This window comes from Varroa jacobsoni, unplaced genomic scaffold (genome assembly GCF_002532875.2).
Source record: "Varroa jacobsoni isolate VJ856 unplaced genomic scaffold, vjacob_1.0 scaffold_321, whole genome shotgun sequence".
In the NCBI taxonomy this organism is placed as follows: Eukaryota; Metazoa; Arthropoda; class Arachnida; order Mesostigmata; family Varroidae; genus Varroa; species Varroa jacobsoni.
The window spans coordinates 30,518-45,853 of NW_019213223.1; the positions used below are offsets into that span (position 1 = coordinate 30,518).

At 37.6% G+C, this 15,336-nt stretch overlaps 1 protein-coding gene across 2 annotated transcripts; it reads left to right on the plus strand.

The window, feature by feature from the left end:
• Window positions 1-82: 82 nt before the first annotated feature.
• Bem46 (abhydrolase domain containing 13-like protein Bem46) lies at window positions 83-15,060 on the plus strand. Of its 2 annotated transcripts, none has more exons than XR_002679583.2 (12): window positions 83-968; window positions 6,945-7,480; window positions 7,742-7,821; window positions 8,783-9,035; window positions 9,430-9,567; window positions 9,965-10,149; window positions 10,439-10,561; window positions 10,651-10,762; window positions 11,511-11,693; window positions 11,899-11,982; window positions 12,166-12,348; window positions 12,737-15,060. XR_002679583.2 is itself a non-coding variant. In XM_022831281.2 (12 exons), exons 2-11 carry the CDS (start codon window positions 7,472-7,474, stop codon window positions 12,259-12,261), a joined length of 1,263 nt encoding a protein of 420 aa, XP_022687016.1. In that variant the 5' UTR covers window positions 83-968; window positions 6,945-7,471; the 3' UTR covers window positions 12,262-12,267; window positions 12,737-15,060. The 2 variants fall into 2 exon arrangements, 1 of the variants encoding a protein (XP_022687016.1); XM_022831281.2 differs by having other exon boundaries at window positions 12,166-12,267.
• The last annotated feature ends 276 nt before the right edge of the window (window positions 15,061-15,336 follow it).

A 15,336-nucleotide genomic window follows, 5' to 3' on the forward strand; every position in this document is an offset into this window, starting at 1 on the left:
ACTGTATCAGAGTTTGACCTTTTTATTTAGTCTGTATTTATTTTGACCATGATCTTTGACCACTTGGTTCGTGCGACGGCTCTTTTTTGATAAATTTCAACAAGTGAGTTTTTTTTTTTTATGAATTTTATCTCATGAAGACTCTTTCTATGGATGCGTTTGAAGCTACTTTCTCTTCTGTCTTTCAGTCCGGGCGACGTAGATATAGTTAGAACATCATCAAGAAGAGACAAATATGAGAACATAGGTGAGCTTTCGGTCAGTAGCCTTAGCTAATATGCTACGCTAGTCCGTCGTTCAAGTCTAGAGCTGAATCGCCTAATTTTTCTCCTATCGCCATCGACAATCCACTATCTAAAAGCATATGCCCTTTTCTGGTATTGATTTATCGAAATCTGTTTGTTTGTCTGTCTGTCTGTTCGCTGAAATGCGACATTTGTTACTAGTATTGTGAGGAATTCTGCGTCACAACAACTGTGTTGGATTTTTGTATTAGTAAACCATTGTTGAACATTGAAGCGTACTCATTCTCAACTAGGAACGTACATTTTTAGTAGTAAAATATTTCTCTTAGCTTGGAGTAGGTTTAATCATAGAAATGTTTGTACGATTTATACGAGCTTTAAAGGGCGGAAGACATTAATTCACTGCAAGCGAAGCTTCTCTGCTAACTGTTCGCAAGCTTCTTTGTCGTTCGCTGGCATCATGGCCGCCTACATGATGTGACAGTCTGTCGGCAGTCGTTTGGCAAGAGAACTAAGAAGAACAAAAAACCGTGCATTGTTTTTAGTTATCGATAAAAAAAGCCTTTCTGAATTTGTCTACCGCTTGACTCGGTGCGCGTACGATCGACTGTGTTCATTTTTGTGCGAGCGTATATTGTTTATGGTTATTAATATTGTATTGTTCTGTAATTCAATCGACAAGCGTCGGATGAGATCTGTGAATCGTCTCGTACTGTTTGTTAAGTAAGTATTGCGTATAGCAACGAAGAGCATATTTACATTCCAAATAACACCTAGTATTGACTAAACGTTAGAAGTAGATGTTTACTGTAAACACAGAGTAATATTTCGATTTTGTTGTTGATTTTTTCAACCACTCGCAATCTTATGTGCGTACGCTTGAGATTTGATCGTGTATGCAATACGTGAAGAATAGAGGAATTTGTAAACACCAAGTCAGTGGCATACGGTTCTAATGGCCCGGCAATGGCTCGCTAACACTCAGTACTATAACTTTATTTCTATGCTATTTATATATCTAGGCCATCAAAAGAGGAAACAAAAAAGGTCCTGCTTCAACGAAAGTACTGAGATTGTAAATATCAACTACTAGGCGTACTTCGCCAGGATATAGCTACACCGAATATGCGGCCGAACACATTTGGCGTTTTCTTTTTACACCAATCAACGTGATTGCTGTACTGTCTCAAGGAGTACGTTGCACAGTATCTGTTTTAGATGGAAGTCATCTAAAAACATAAAGGGCAACATGAACAGTGGCTTATTCTAAAGTAGGGGATCATTCTTAAAATAAATATGTCTTAAAGAATAATAATAACAAGTAGCCTCTTGCGTAGTTCAGTATTGTTGTCTGTCTTTTCTGTTTATACTCTATCGGAGCGATGTAAGCTTGCGCTAATCATTTTGACAACAATGTTACCTGTAACGAAAAGCTCGTTGATGATGAAGCTGTTGCTGGTTAACGGAAACTCTCCCCAGAAACAACATAACCGGATGGATTTAATTTAATCGTATGTCCATGTCTGTTAAATGTAACTGAATCCGGTCTTAATGTATTAACGCAAGTGTAGCAAACAACAGTGAGAGAAGACACCATTGCAAGGTAAACAGAACTACTCGATATTCACACGTGTTCATGTCCACTGTATAATGCGTATGGTTCTTTGGCAATTCTCGGACTGGGCACACAGAATTTTTCAAGCGATGAAGGGAACCGAATTCAATAATACTGTAGTCGTCTAGTTGTGAGATTGGTACTGATTTCATAGCCTCTTTGATGATCTTGCACTAGATGCCACTGCTATTGCTCTTACTGCCACTTGTGGAAAGATATTACACTGTAATTTGTGCGTGCGGTAACAGTGATCTAATAGTTGTCTTCGTTCCTAGACATCATGATTGTACACAAGTGATACCGACGCCACCTACCGATAAAAATTTACGCGATACCAAATGCCGCTTTTATCTCTACTAACGAGATAAAAGCGGCGTTTGGCCAGGCAAGGATGAGTGAATCTATTCAAGCCATACCATCCAATTTGCCCAGTTGAGCTGCACAGAAGTACATCTGTCATGCATTCTGATGCAGTTACTGGGTGATATTTCTGCCCGCAGATTCAAACCTTATAGTATTTCACGGTTATATAACCTATAACGTTAGCATCGCCATTCTCTGTGGCGGATCTATTCCATAATTCTGTCAGTACATCGAACTAGAGACGAAGCCGATGTGTACATTGTATATTGTACATATTCTACGAAATAGAAAAGCAACGCGATAGCTATATGGTTCTATTAGGTGAGATCGTATCACCACAGTTTACCAAATACGTAACAGATCGGTTTCGAAGATCCACATATATAATTTTAAATAGTCTAGGAAGAAATTTCGTTTCTTAATTATGCCCAATATTTGAGAGAAGCATTTGTTAAATAAAATTATTTACTCAGTTCTACTACGTGGCTTTTTTCATATTGTGGTTTTACTCATACTTTTGTGGTGGTAAAGAAAACCTAAAGGGATAATCAGTTTCTTTCTTTTTCAGTTATCTGTCTTTTGTTTCAAGTAGCTTGCTTTTCAAGCTGTATTGCGTACATCCCAACAGTTACAGTCCGATAGATAATAATCTAAGCTATTACTTAAACGTATTAAACTAAGCTGCAGTGTAGCGTTCATCACAATTTCATCGAATTTCCTGAGGTGTCGATATGGAGTGTTATTTTGAATTTGACCATTTTTTTCTCGCGTTTTTTTAAACATCCCCTTTTCGTCCTCGATACCGAATTCGCGCAATGAGTTCTCTGCCATGCAAGCAATGATAGTTATCAATACACTCATCATACAGCATATACATATATACCTATATACATCGTGTAGCATAACGAATTATGATGTGCGAACTTATGTTCAAGCGACTGACAATGAGACCTTCGTTAAGTTCGTGTAAAATTCACTTTTTGCCTTCAAAATATACTTTAGCGCGTGCAGATAACGTAAAGTATGGCAGCGGCTAACTCTTGGATGTATAGAAGACGCTTTAGGTTACTGGGCCAAATTTTCATAGAAGAGACCCTGTAGTTGGAAAATGTAATTTGTTCCCCAAACCCAGATTTATAACCCCAAAAGCCATTTCAGCAAACGCTTGTAAAGGTCATCTCGTTTTGGTCGAAACATGTCCGTTGTGTCTCCGTTCTTGTCCTAGCTACGTTTCATCTAGCAGCCATATAGTACAGGCCAGTATCGGATATTGAGCAATTTTTAGGTCCTAAGCTAACAGCACAGAGAAGAGATGCTCATGGGTTTGTACAAAATGTAAACGGTGCAGCAATTAAGTGCTAAAAATCCAAACCCGAATAGGGCAAAAAACTTGCAAATATGAAAACTGAATAATTGTCGAACGTACTTTTTAACCGATTTCATTGTCAGACAACACACAACCATGATTATAAATTATCGTAGTGCTGAGAAGTTAAAGAAAAATGTTAAGGTGCGTTGGTGTTAAAATGTGGGAAATAAGTAGCCAATGATGTTGGCCGTGGTTCAACTGTATTTACTAGAATTGTAATTATTTTTTTTACAGGATGAGGTTGTGAAGTAGAATTGTAAAACATGGTGCGGTTAACTATCACATCACGTTTGCCTTGACGCGATTTCATTCTAATATATGAACAATTCTATCATTTGCAAATTAACTATTATAATGTGCAATACAGGATCATCCATCTCCTATAATTAGCTTTCCCAAGGCGTAGCAGCCATACGTTGGGCGGACTTCAAAAATGAATCATCGTCTACTACGTCGCTTTTCCAGGAAGCTATAATGGAAGAGGTTATTTATTTGAATTCTTAGAGTAGTCCAATGTGGATGAATCGAATGAGACATTGAGTGCTGGAGAGTGCACGATGATCCAGGAGACCATAGAGCTTAGTTTTCAAGTGTACACGGCACAAGAACTCTACAGAAAAAAAGCTATATATATATACAATGATTTTCAAGTTTCAGCTCATATTTCCTTACTAAGAAGAAGTACTTTTACGATAATGTAAACCATGCGGAAACTATCTGTTAGATCACAAACAATTTAGACAGTCGGGTAATGGCATATGTTGCTTTTTGCAAAAATTTCGCTACTTTCATCATTACATATATATTATAACATTATATAGCATTATAACATACAGTCGAACTTTTAGTATGAATATTATTTATAGTATATATTCATTTCATTGTCGATATATATGAATATATATATCGTCAAAGTTCTAAAAGTATATATATTTGTATGCTGTATTGTATTATCATTAAATGCTTAGTTTATATAAAATAATTTGGCTGTCGAAAATGCAAGCTTTCCATGTCGAACTTGCGGTTGGATGACGATACGAAAAAACTGCCAGCTATTGTATCATCATTTCAAAGGAGCGAAAAAAATAAGTTTCCGTGGACTGACCAGCAATTTACTAATATAGCAGTATGCCGTCCGTTTTTTTTTCTGTTAAAAATGTATCTGTATCAAAAATTTGGGCCCTTTATTTAACAGAGATAATCATAGAAGGTATACTGGTATGCTATGCTGTCTCCTAAGCTTATAACAGCCAGACCCAAATACGTGGGTTTGTCCGAAAAGATCCATGTGCTTCCCGTATATGTTAATTGAAGTAAAAAATTAATGTATGTCAAGTAGCGAGATCAACCAATAGATTTTTTAGCGAACTCGTTATAGTACAATAAATTATTGAGTATTCGTCCATCTGAACTAGTGGTGTTCATCCAACCATTTTTAAGGTGTGCTGCAACTAAAGCTCATTTTATGAAGTTTTTCTAAATACAACAAAATTATAACTTGTATAATTGTTATTAGTATAATGTCCAAGTTCCTTTTCCCTCAACACATTTGTTAGGGGAGCCTTGATGGGTATTTGGCTTTACTACTACTACTACTACTACTACTAAACTAGGAAAGCTATATGAAAGATATAAGACATCCACCAATACTGTAGAGTTTCAAGCATCAGACGCATAAGTAAAATCAAACGCATACCGTAGTTACGTGTTAGATATATAATACCTAATTTAAATGCAGCGAGCATAGAATGAAGAATGGATAAAATCAGTAAATCTGAAATGGATCCTGCAAAACCCCAAAAGAATGTTACGATTATACAATACGGATACTGGTATTGGGCATGATTTATGTTGTTGTAATTTTCTTGTATGGGCTAATTATATTTATTTTAAGTCTCTGACCTACTGTTGCATTTGACAGTTTCTTTTCACTTATGGCTTTAAAGGATTAAAATAATAAGCTGCAGCTAGCTTATTATTTCCTGCCTGAATATCTACAGTACCTCAAGAAATCTTAGGGGAGCGCATGCCAACCAATATATCATATCCACAAGCGTTTAAATGGCCAGGGTCTATAACGAACGAATGTCTAACTACAATTTGCAGAATTCATCGTAAGGCCAACTGGTTTAGTTTTATAAATGTGCATACCCCGTTGAAGACGGCCGTTACGTGTTTGTAAATCTTACAGGCATTCTCGGAAATTAGAGTGCCTAGAGAAATCGATCTGCGCCGCCGTGTGGCTCGCTGTTGTCAGTATACCTTGAACTCATAGAAATTATACGGAAAGCAAACTTTTTATAAAGAAGCGATGTGTATAAGCGTTCGTATATGTTTGGTGCCGTTGACGTCTGTTTTGAGAGCGCTACTTATCCGTATGCATTGAATCCTACGATAATAATGATTAGCTCAATGCATCTCCCAAATAATCCGGTCATATGCATGACGGTTAATAGCGTTTATCATTCCCGTTGAATATTGTTGAAACGTAACGTTTTCCAGTAAAAACTCCGCTCTCCATTATGGTGTCTATGCGGATAACAAACATCCCTTTTTTTTTTAAATAAAATTCGCTTAGTGTCTCAGTTAAAGAATTTAAAGGATAAAGATATTTCCTCTTATACTTAGCCGTAGCTGATGGGATAGATCTAGGTCTAGTATCAAGACACCACACACATTAAATTAAAAAATGAAGTCGGTTCAAGGATCTAACGAGGCTCACTTATCCACGTTGGAGGAGCGGCGTCAGATTTTTTCTGAGCGTCAGTTTCCTCGTTTTCTATCTTGTACCTCCGTTGTGAAAAAAAGAACGTTTTGGTATATAGTGTTTCCTTCGTTCATTGGTATCTATTCACTGCTTAAATACTTTGTTGATTAACAGAGTAATTTATGCAAATCTATTGGATCGCACTATATAATTATGCCTTATTAAAGTGGCTTTCCCCGAGCTGTTATTACTTATTCGTAAATACAATGTAATAAATTGACGAAAAATGCTACAATTCGTTTGACATATTATGGCCCTGATTGTGCTGGCTTTTCATTCTTTTAATATATTTCGTGTATATTGTTTAAAGTGGTGTCAGAAACACTTGAGTATTTAAATAACATTGAAAGAGTAGAATGCTTAAAACTATTCAAAAAAAAATTTAGCCGTCGTACCTCATCGTGTGTAAGTTATAACGTGGATTCTACACCATTGTTTCATGGTATTGTCTTTTAGAATTATGACCTTCAAAGGTCATAATTCTAAAAGACAATAAAGATAAAGAAAACCCAAAATAACCAAAAAATGTTCTTACCATTTCAAATATGTACAAATCCATAATATGGCAGTGCTTTTTTCTTCCAGGTTCCGCCCTTACTAACAAGATTGCGGAGGGTTCAGTGGAATTTGCCTAACCTACAGCTATTTCGTTAATTCAGTTTAACTATGAAACTTTATCTGGCTGTCTTGCGGAAATGTGACACATACATTTCATCATAAGCCTTAGAAGAACATGAAGTAGCTTTAAGGCAGCCGTCACCACTGCTTCACCTATCCACGAGTTGTGAGGACTCCACCAGATGCTACGCTTGGCTACAGAGGTTCACGGAGAACTATTGTTTTCTGTAAGGCGATGGCTTCTTGGTGGTGCTCGGCATACTTTCAGACCACGCAAGCTAAGATTCCAACTTCAACGATCACTAACCTAAAGCCTGCGTCAAACAAAAGTTCCGCTTATTGCAGCTTCGAGCCAACCTTCGTTACCACTACTGCGATTACGGAACTCGGAATTAATAGAGAGCGCTCCGTTCTTAATCGTTACCACCTCTTCCGGCTAGAAAACGAGTATTTATTGAGACTGCCAGAGAGCTTCGAGCCGATTGCGCCTTCTCATGGCTAAGGTATAAGATCGAAAACAGTAATCGGTTGTTATCTTTGCCAAATCTGTTCGAAATTACCTCGTTTCCATTGACAGTACAGGTTCCTTCGAACGAACACAAAGAATCTATATATCTACTTAGCTTGTTTATAGTAGTGTAAGCATAGTTTGATTTGAATGTTTTTGATCTGAAAACGAAAAAATGCCGGATTTAGTTTTTATGAGGTACTAATATTGTATTTGGTCTGGTTATTGCTTTACTTTGCTTTGCTATTATTGACAGGTGGGTGACGGTCGACCTGCGCCTGGAGTCCATATCGTTGACATTCCCATTACGAAGCTCTTTAGCAAGCAGGGCGTCAGGTATGAAGATACGAGTAATAGTGATGCGCTTTCTTTATTCTGTAAAAAAAAAATAAAAAAGCGTAAGTTTCTTCTTATTCAAAACGTGCCAAAGCCAGGTCTTTGCAGGAACTACTTTTGCCAGGCTTTGCAAATTTTCCAGCTTCGCAGCACTAGAACAACTAAAATAGGGGTAATGCCACATTGAAAATAGATTTTGGAATGTGATATTCTTAGCTTTAAGTAAATCCAGCAGCCTAAATGTGAAGTTAAATACATTTAATCCCTGGGTATTACATGCCATTGTATTGGGTTACAAATATGCATATTGCCAAGCGAAAGAACATTGTTTCGCCCATAGTGGTGCCTGGCTTTTGACCTAATAAAAAATAATAAGCTACAATCTTTTCAAATGAAATTCCTAGGATAAGGATGGTGGAACAAAGTATTAGGAGTTTTGAGCTCTGAGTTAGCTCGTTGTTGCGCGGTAGCAATCGCAATGTCTTTTTGAGCGAGAAGAGAATGTACGAAATGAAAAACGAGGCCTTCGAAGCAAATGGTTGTTTCTGAGGTATATGGCTGATATATAAGGTATAAGGCTGATAAGCCTTCATCCAACTGATGTGACGCAACCAGCTGCTTTTAGTTTTCAGTGGCGAAACCATCAGAAATAATGCCATTATGTCCAAACGCTGTTCTAAATCACAAGCAAAAACTGTTTTCAAATAGCCCAATCATACATTGAATATCACAAAACGCTCGCGCGAGAGTTTACGCGAATAATGAAGTGCACGTACGATGCACCGTTGAAGGCAAAATCGCGTTACTTTTGATTATTTGTCGTGGTGTCTATATGTTTTGATTGTATTTGCTTACATCGATTGATGCTGGTCAACTACAACAAGAAGCGCCCATCTACTGCCGTCATAACTATCTCTAAACAAACGAGTGAGATAAAAACTTTCACTTGCTCCACTGACAGGTATGTTCGCATCCCTACGGAAGATCCCACTGGCCCGGGAGCATCGGAGCCTTCTAAGGTCGCTTACTCAGAGTTGCCGATCCCACACTCGCACCTGTCAGCCGGTGTTTCGGCAACTGGTGCTCGGGAGAAGTTTCATCTGCTAAAGCTAGTTGCCCAACTCATCAGTGTTGCCTGTTTTCTTGCGGGACGCAAGTGTGGCCCTACATTGTTAATTGCTTTTCTGGTCTATCTCTACATTAGCGGATTCTTGGTAAGTGGATCCGCGTGAATATATTGCAAACATTGTATGTTTGTAATGAAAACAAAAAAGCTAAAAAATTGCGATTCCAGTAAAGGAGTACGAGACGTACCGCAGTGCGTTTACGAAAGTTGAATGCCTGAGGAACTTAAGGCTGGGAGCTGGCTTGTTTTAAACTATTTAGATCAAGCAAGTCAGCAAAATCTACTGTATTCAGGGAGACCGACAATGAACAAATCGAGGCGTTAACAAAAAAAAACATTGAAAACGAAGAAACGAAATGTACGAAAAAATGATAAGTAGAATCGTACAAATGCCTAAGACATAGCTGAATTATATGACCAGCAATTTCAGTCTTAAAAAGGAACATTTTTCTAACATTATGCCGTCGCCTAATATTTTATAGGCAATAGGAGTAATGGTGGCAAGTGCGATGCGAGCACTATATAACATCTGCGATCAGCTGCTCTATCATCCCGAACAGCCAGAGACATCACGCTCGCAGGTTAACTTACCTTCCGCAGTGAATCTTCCATTTGAAGAGGTAGGACACAGTACAATTTGTAAAATACAAATCCAAAATTACAATATACTTTAGCTGACAATCTCGCGCTAGTACTCGCCGAAATCGTGTACAGAATGGCCTATTTGCCGATAATTTACTTCGCTTGCTCGACATAACAATCTGAAGTCAATCGTAGCAATGACAGCTTCAATTTTTGTTAAACAAAACTTACTATTATTATTATTATTATACCAGCGTTTAGTTTCAGAAAATTACATATGCTTATAAAATTTACGACCAGGTGAATGTTTTTCATACAAGAGCATTTTTTTGCAATGATAATGCTTTTTGGAACCACGAATTCATTGGGAATAGTCATATCTATTATTAAAGCAAGTCTAGAGCTTTTTTTTTGTGATAAATTATCGGCTATTAGGTGACCATAAAAACATCGGACGGCGTGCGTCTTCATGGTTTCCTGATCAAACGAGAAAACGGCTTTGAGTCCGTTCCTACAGTACTGTACCTCCACGGCAATGCCGGAAACATTGGACATCGCTTGGCACATGCGAGGGGCATGTTCCACACTTCGAAAGTGAACATTCTCCTTCTGGAGTATCGGTACGTGTGCAGTGGGAGATAAGTAAAAGCTGTTAAGCTATTCAGGCCGATTTTTAGCATACCACGTTATCTTTTCAGTCTATCTACGCTATCGAATAGATTTAGGAATAAATAATTATGTATATTCTACTAATGTAATAATACTCATCACATAGTTAAAAACACTTGTTCGAGATTGATCATACCGCTATCTCTGTACCCGTGAAGAGGATACAAGTCAAAATACGAATTAACAATCCATCCAGTAGACCAGTACATTCTAACGCAGTGTAAACGGAATTACCCTCAGAGGTTATGGCCGAAGTGAGGGTAGCCCCTCGGAGTCGGGCTTGTATCGCGACGCGCTGGCTGGAATGGACTTCCTGCTAAATCATCCCAGCATTGACAAGCGATATATATTTATCTTTGGCAGGTATGTTGAAATCTTTTTTGTAACATAGATCCTAATTATTAAACGGATGAAGTATCGTACTGATGTGTTCGACCTTTCATGTGTCGCAGGTCTTTAGGTGGTGCGGTAGCAATCTTCGTGGCTAGTCATCAGAAATATTCATCAAAGCTGGCGGGTGTCATCTTAGAAAATACGTTCACATCGATTCCGTCCCTAGCGAAGGTCAGGTTTGCTGAACTGCAGGTAACATGTATTCTTGATGATCCCCATTATTAGACTGATTTAGGTCGATATATTTGCTTGTCACTACATAGCTATTAAAGCTTAGGGCCCACCTCATATTAACATTGATGGAAGTGTCAAAGGATATTTCATGCGGTGGTAAAAGTGTAAGCTTACTTCTTTACAAGGAACCGCCATATAAGCCAAAATCATGGGCTAGTGGTTCGCAGTGGATATACGCCACGACCTTATCGAGGAAACGATATTCAATCTGAGTCATAAAAAAGAGTCCTTTGCATTATTGTGCGGGCTTAATCTCATGTAACTACTTTCGTTTGTGCATCCTGTGAGATGTTTTAGCAATACTCCTATTCGAATGTCTCCCGATGGAGTTGTAGGCCGCCACCTTATCGCAACACTCCCCAAAAGCAATAAACTTTGTACAGCTCAACAGTAAACTGATTACGCTCAAGAATGTAACCGTTCATATTTTCGTGAATTTAATTTGCTAGAGAATATTTTAGAATAAATTTGTTATTACACAAAACCGCGTATTTATTAGTTTTAGCACAGATATTAACATATGGGTAATGGTGTCAATCAGAATACTAAGCTTTGCATATACTTCTCAATTTCTAAATTAAGTTAATAACTGAAAGCACTGGTAATTCGATTCATGGAATAGAACGCTTTTGTTGCCTCGGCAGTTGTGGCTGAAATTTGTCCTTGTCATTGTTTCCAATAACAGGTGATCGTTCCGTACAAGGCTATAAGATACGTGCCTCGTTTATTTTATAAAAACGTGTTTGCCTCCGAGGATCGAATTAGCAGAGTTCGCTGCCCAACGCTGTTTGTTTCAGGACTCGCAGATACTTTAATACCTCCTGCCATGATGCGTGCACTATACACGAAATGCCCGGCAAATTTTCGGGTAAGCTATTTTATAATACATAGGCCAAAGCAGCTGTCAGACTTGGTAATACTAATTATTAGAACAAAAATTACGATACATGGGCCAAAGCACTTGTCAGACTTGGTAATACTAATTATTAGAACAAAAATTCCCATTTTAGAATTGCAGTACTTTAATATTACACCTTGTTAATTTGTTTATCTGTTTTACTTTTTTATTCTAGCGTATAGCAACCTTCGAAAGTGGAGGGCATAACCAAACATGGCAATGTAGAGGCTATTTCAAAATCTGCAGAGATTTTATCGAGGTAAGTTTAAGAGTGTGCATATTTACTTTATGCATGCAAAGTTCAGAGGGCAAATAGTTAATGTGCAGAATAATGTCAGAAACGTGAATGACTGAAAATACATGAGTTAAATCTAGATATATAAGAATCCCTACATATGAAATTATTAATGTAAGCCTGTTGTACGGATTTCATTCGTTTTAGGCGGTTAGATTAGATGTGAATCCCGACGGAGGGCCTGAGGGAACCGTATGGCCTGAGGATCGCCTTAGTGTTCATGTGACCGCCGAAGTTCTTTAGCCGATGGTAACCGTATTGTCATTACGAGCAGACATTAAGGCACTTAGCTTGCCACGAGCAGGCAGGCAAACGCTCCCTCAGTTGCAAGTGGGTTCCCAAATATTTGCTACGGGTCTGAGACTCGTGGTCGACGAACTTAAAACAATAGCAAAATTACTGACAAATACAAAATAAACTTATAACTTAGTGTTTTAAGCCGCCAAACCATTCTACCGATAGTAGTAGTACTCTTTCCTGAGTAATCTGCTCAAAAGAAAAGGGAAATGTAAAAAGGCGTGAGTTACGTGAGCGACACTAGCCTTTATTAATGTGTTTTTTTAAATGGGATCACACGAAGGCAGTTTGTGTAGGTTTATTACAACAGCGGGTTAAAATACAGACTCTCCGCTCAGTCAATGTACCTTCTTCGAGATGCTAAATGGAGCAAGTTGAAATAAGCAACTAATTTTCGTAGTCTTCCTTTTTATCTGTTTAGGGAAGATGGTACGGAGTGAAGAAAATCGTACTGTTGCCACTTTCTGAAGAAACATCATTTGTGCCTGTCAGGGTCTTTCAAAAAAAAACAAATGCAGATGCATCGGTCGTGACAGATCAAGACCGTGACCCTGATGAGTATCTCAACGAAACGGTGTACCGTGTATGTGAAAGCGATGATATGTAAACTCAAGCTGTTAAAGGGGGAAAGCTCATGCGATCATGGGATACACTCTATATTGCTGATATGACGAGCGGAAACATTGGGAAGTTATAAAAGCAGATAATATTTAGAAGCGTTTAGTAATTCGTATACAGGGAATATTATTATGTATAGACTTGACTTCATATGTAAATACTAACTATTCAGATGCTCACTGATTTTGTCACGGTACGCAATTAAGTAGCTTACAGAACCAAGCACTTGCCCATCGTTGAACAATTAATAAAGTTTGGCCTAATCAAGATAGTCGTTCACTGACTGAGTGGAGCCACATCGTGTATTACCGACAAAGGATAACCGCGTGAATCGATAGTATATTGTCTACAACAGGCACTGAAGTTTGGCGAACAAAAATAATGAATTAAAATTCTGTGATTTTTACATTTCCTTTTTACTGTATTATTGAAGCCGATTGGTCGTTACAGATTTGTTGCGTGTGCAGTTAATTAATTTTAATATATTAACTGTTATTTGTATACTATGTGTAAGATATGCTAGTAAGCCTTGCAATGCGTTCTAAAATCAAATCATAACATTCACAATATTCAATGTGTTATGAAATTGCTTCATTTATGCTAAAAAGATAATAGCGTACACCAATTTACAGAAATACTAAAATAACGACTAAATGGAGGCTAACATGTGTGCTGCCCCGTGGAATGTTTGTTTTTGAAGCCAGGTTAGGTTTTTTCGTGATTAAATCTACATCCTACAGCGGAAAATCAAACTATGAATTAGTCTTGGGATAACGTATTACACTATGATACAGTTATAGACTTGCTAGGCTATTGCATTCCGCGTTGGACAGAGTACGTTTTGTTTCGAAAATATCTAAACGAGTTCCTGACCGTAACAAAAGCGACTGAGACTGCCGGATTCGATTATGTCCAGTGGGTTGTCTACAAGCTTTTTCAATAAAATATTGAAAAAGCTTGTAGACTCTCTAAAGTTTAAAATAAACTTTAGAGGTAGATAAATATTACCAAAAAGGGGTTTAATTTACTTTTGTATAGCAGTGTATTTCCTAGGAGAAGCATAATGATACAATAAGTGAATCGGGGTCGTTTAATGCGAGCAAATTTGACATACGACACGAAGCAGGCCAAGGGTGGCCGTGACAATTTTGTACATAGTCGTGTATATTAAAACGAAATCTTTTACAGGTGCTATAAATGTTGTCCCTCACGGCCATGTTTATTTTACATAGTACCACCATTAACCGTAATTACAGCTTCACTTCGAGGCCTAAACCACTTACTAGTCATTTTCAAAATATTCCAGTATCAATCTGCAAATAACCTTCCAACAGTAACCGCAGAACAAGCGATATTGGTAGGTATGAACTCTTTAAAAAATGTCCTTCAGATACTTATTACATATAAAAAATTACACTAAATTTATATTTACGGCGGGCACCATGTCAGAGGTTGCAAAAATATAGGGGTGCAAAAGAGACATAGACCCGAAAAATGTACAAAAGCGCAAGGGATCTTAAAAGTAACCGTTGGAGCTCATCTGGGCTACCTAATTGACAATCTATACTTTTCTTTTCAAAATGGCCGTCATTCCTGCATGAAAAATCCAGGTTTTTCAAAAATAGATTTTCGAGCCATTTTGATTAATTTTCGTTCTTCCAGCTTCCACTAGCTTATTTTTGTCCAATTTTTAAAAACGACGCGTTGCTATCCATTACGGCGAGCTTGTTATTTGATTCTAGCGAGAGCAGGTTTCCTAGTTGCACCAGAGATGGCAAAGGCGTACATCTAAGCTAACACCAATAGCCTGTCAGTCTGTTTGAATTTAAGTACTTTATATATAGTGTACACACATAGACTATTATGATTGTGCTGGAGATTTTGTTTCACAAGATATTTATGCACTCCTTATTTGAGGAGATCAGCTGTAGTGTTGTTCATTGTTACATCTGGCAACGCTACCGAACGGAGTATTTGAAATGAAACCAATTGACAACGTATGATCGTGTGTTTGATCTTGAGTCATGGAAGCGGTCAGCGACAATTCGATAGTCGTCTGTAGTTTGAGCTATTAGAGATGAATAAAAATGATGAACATTAGGTTTAAATAAAATTGTGGCATGGGTTTTTAATGTGTTTTTTCTATATCGAGCTCATTTTCTATTTCTGTGTCATATTACTAGATCTGTGTTTTTCTATTAGGAGAAAATGTACAAAGAGTAACGAAGAAAATAAGAATTATACTTAGGTATAAAAACAAGGGAAATGAATAAATGGTGTTTTTAGGAAACCATAGTAACAGGTTTTGTTCTAATCCACTTCTTACGCATCGTTCAATTGTTAAACAGCATTGATATTAGGTGTTGTTCCAGATTCTCAATATGGTGTAAAACCGAACAATGA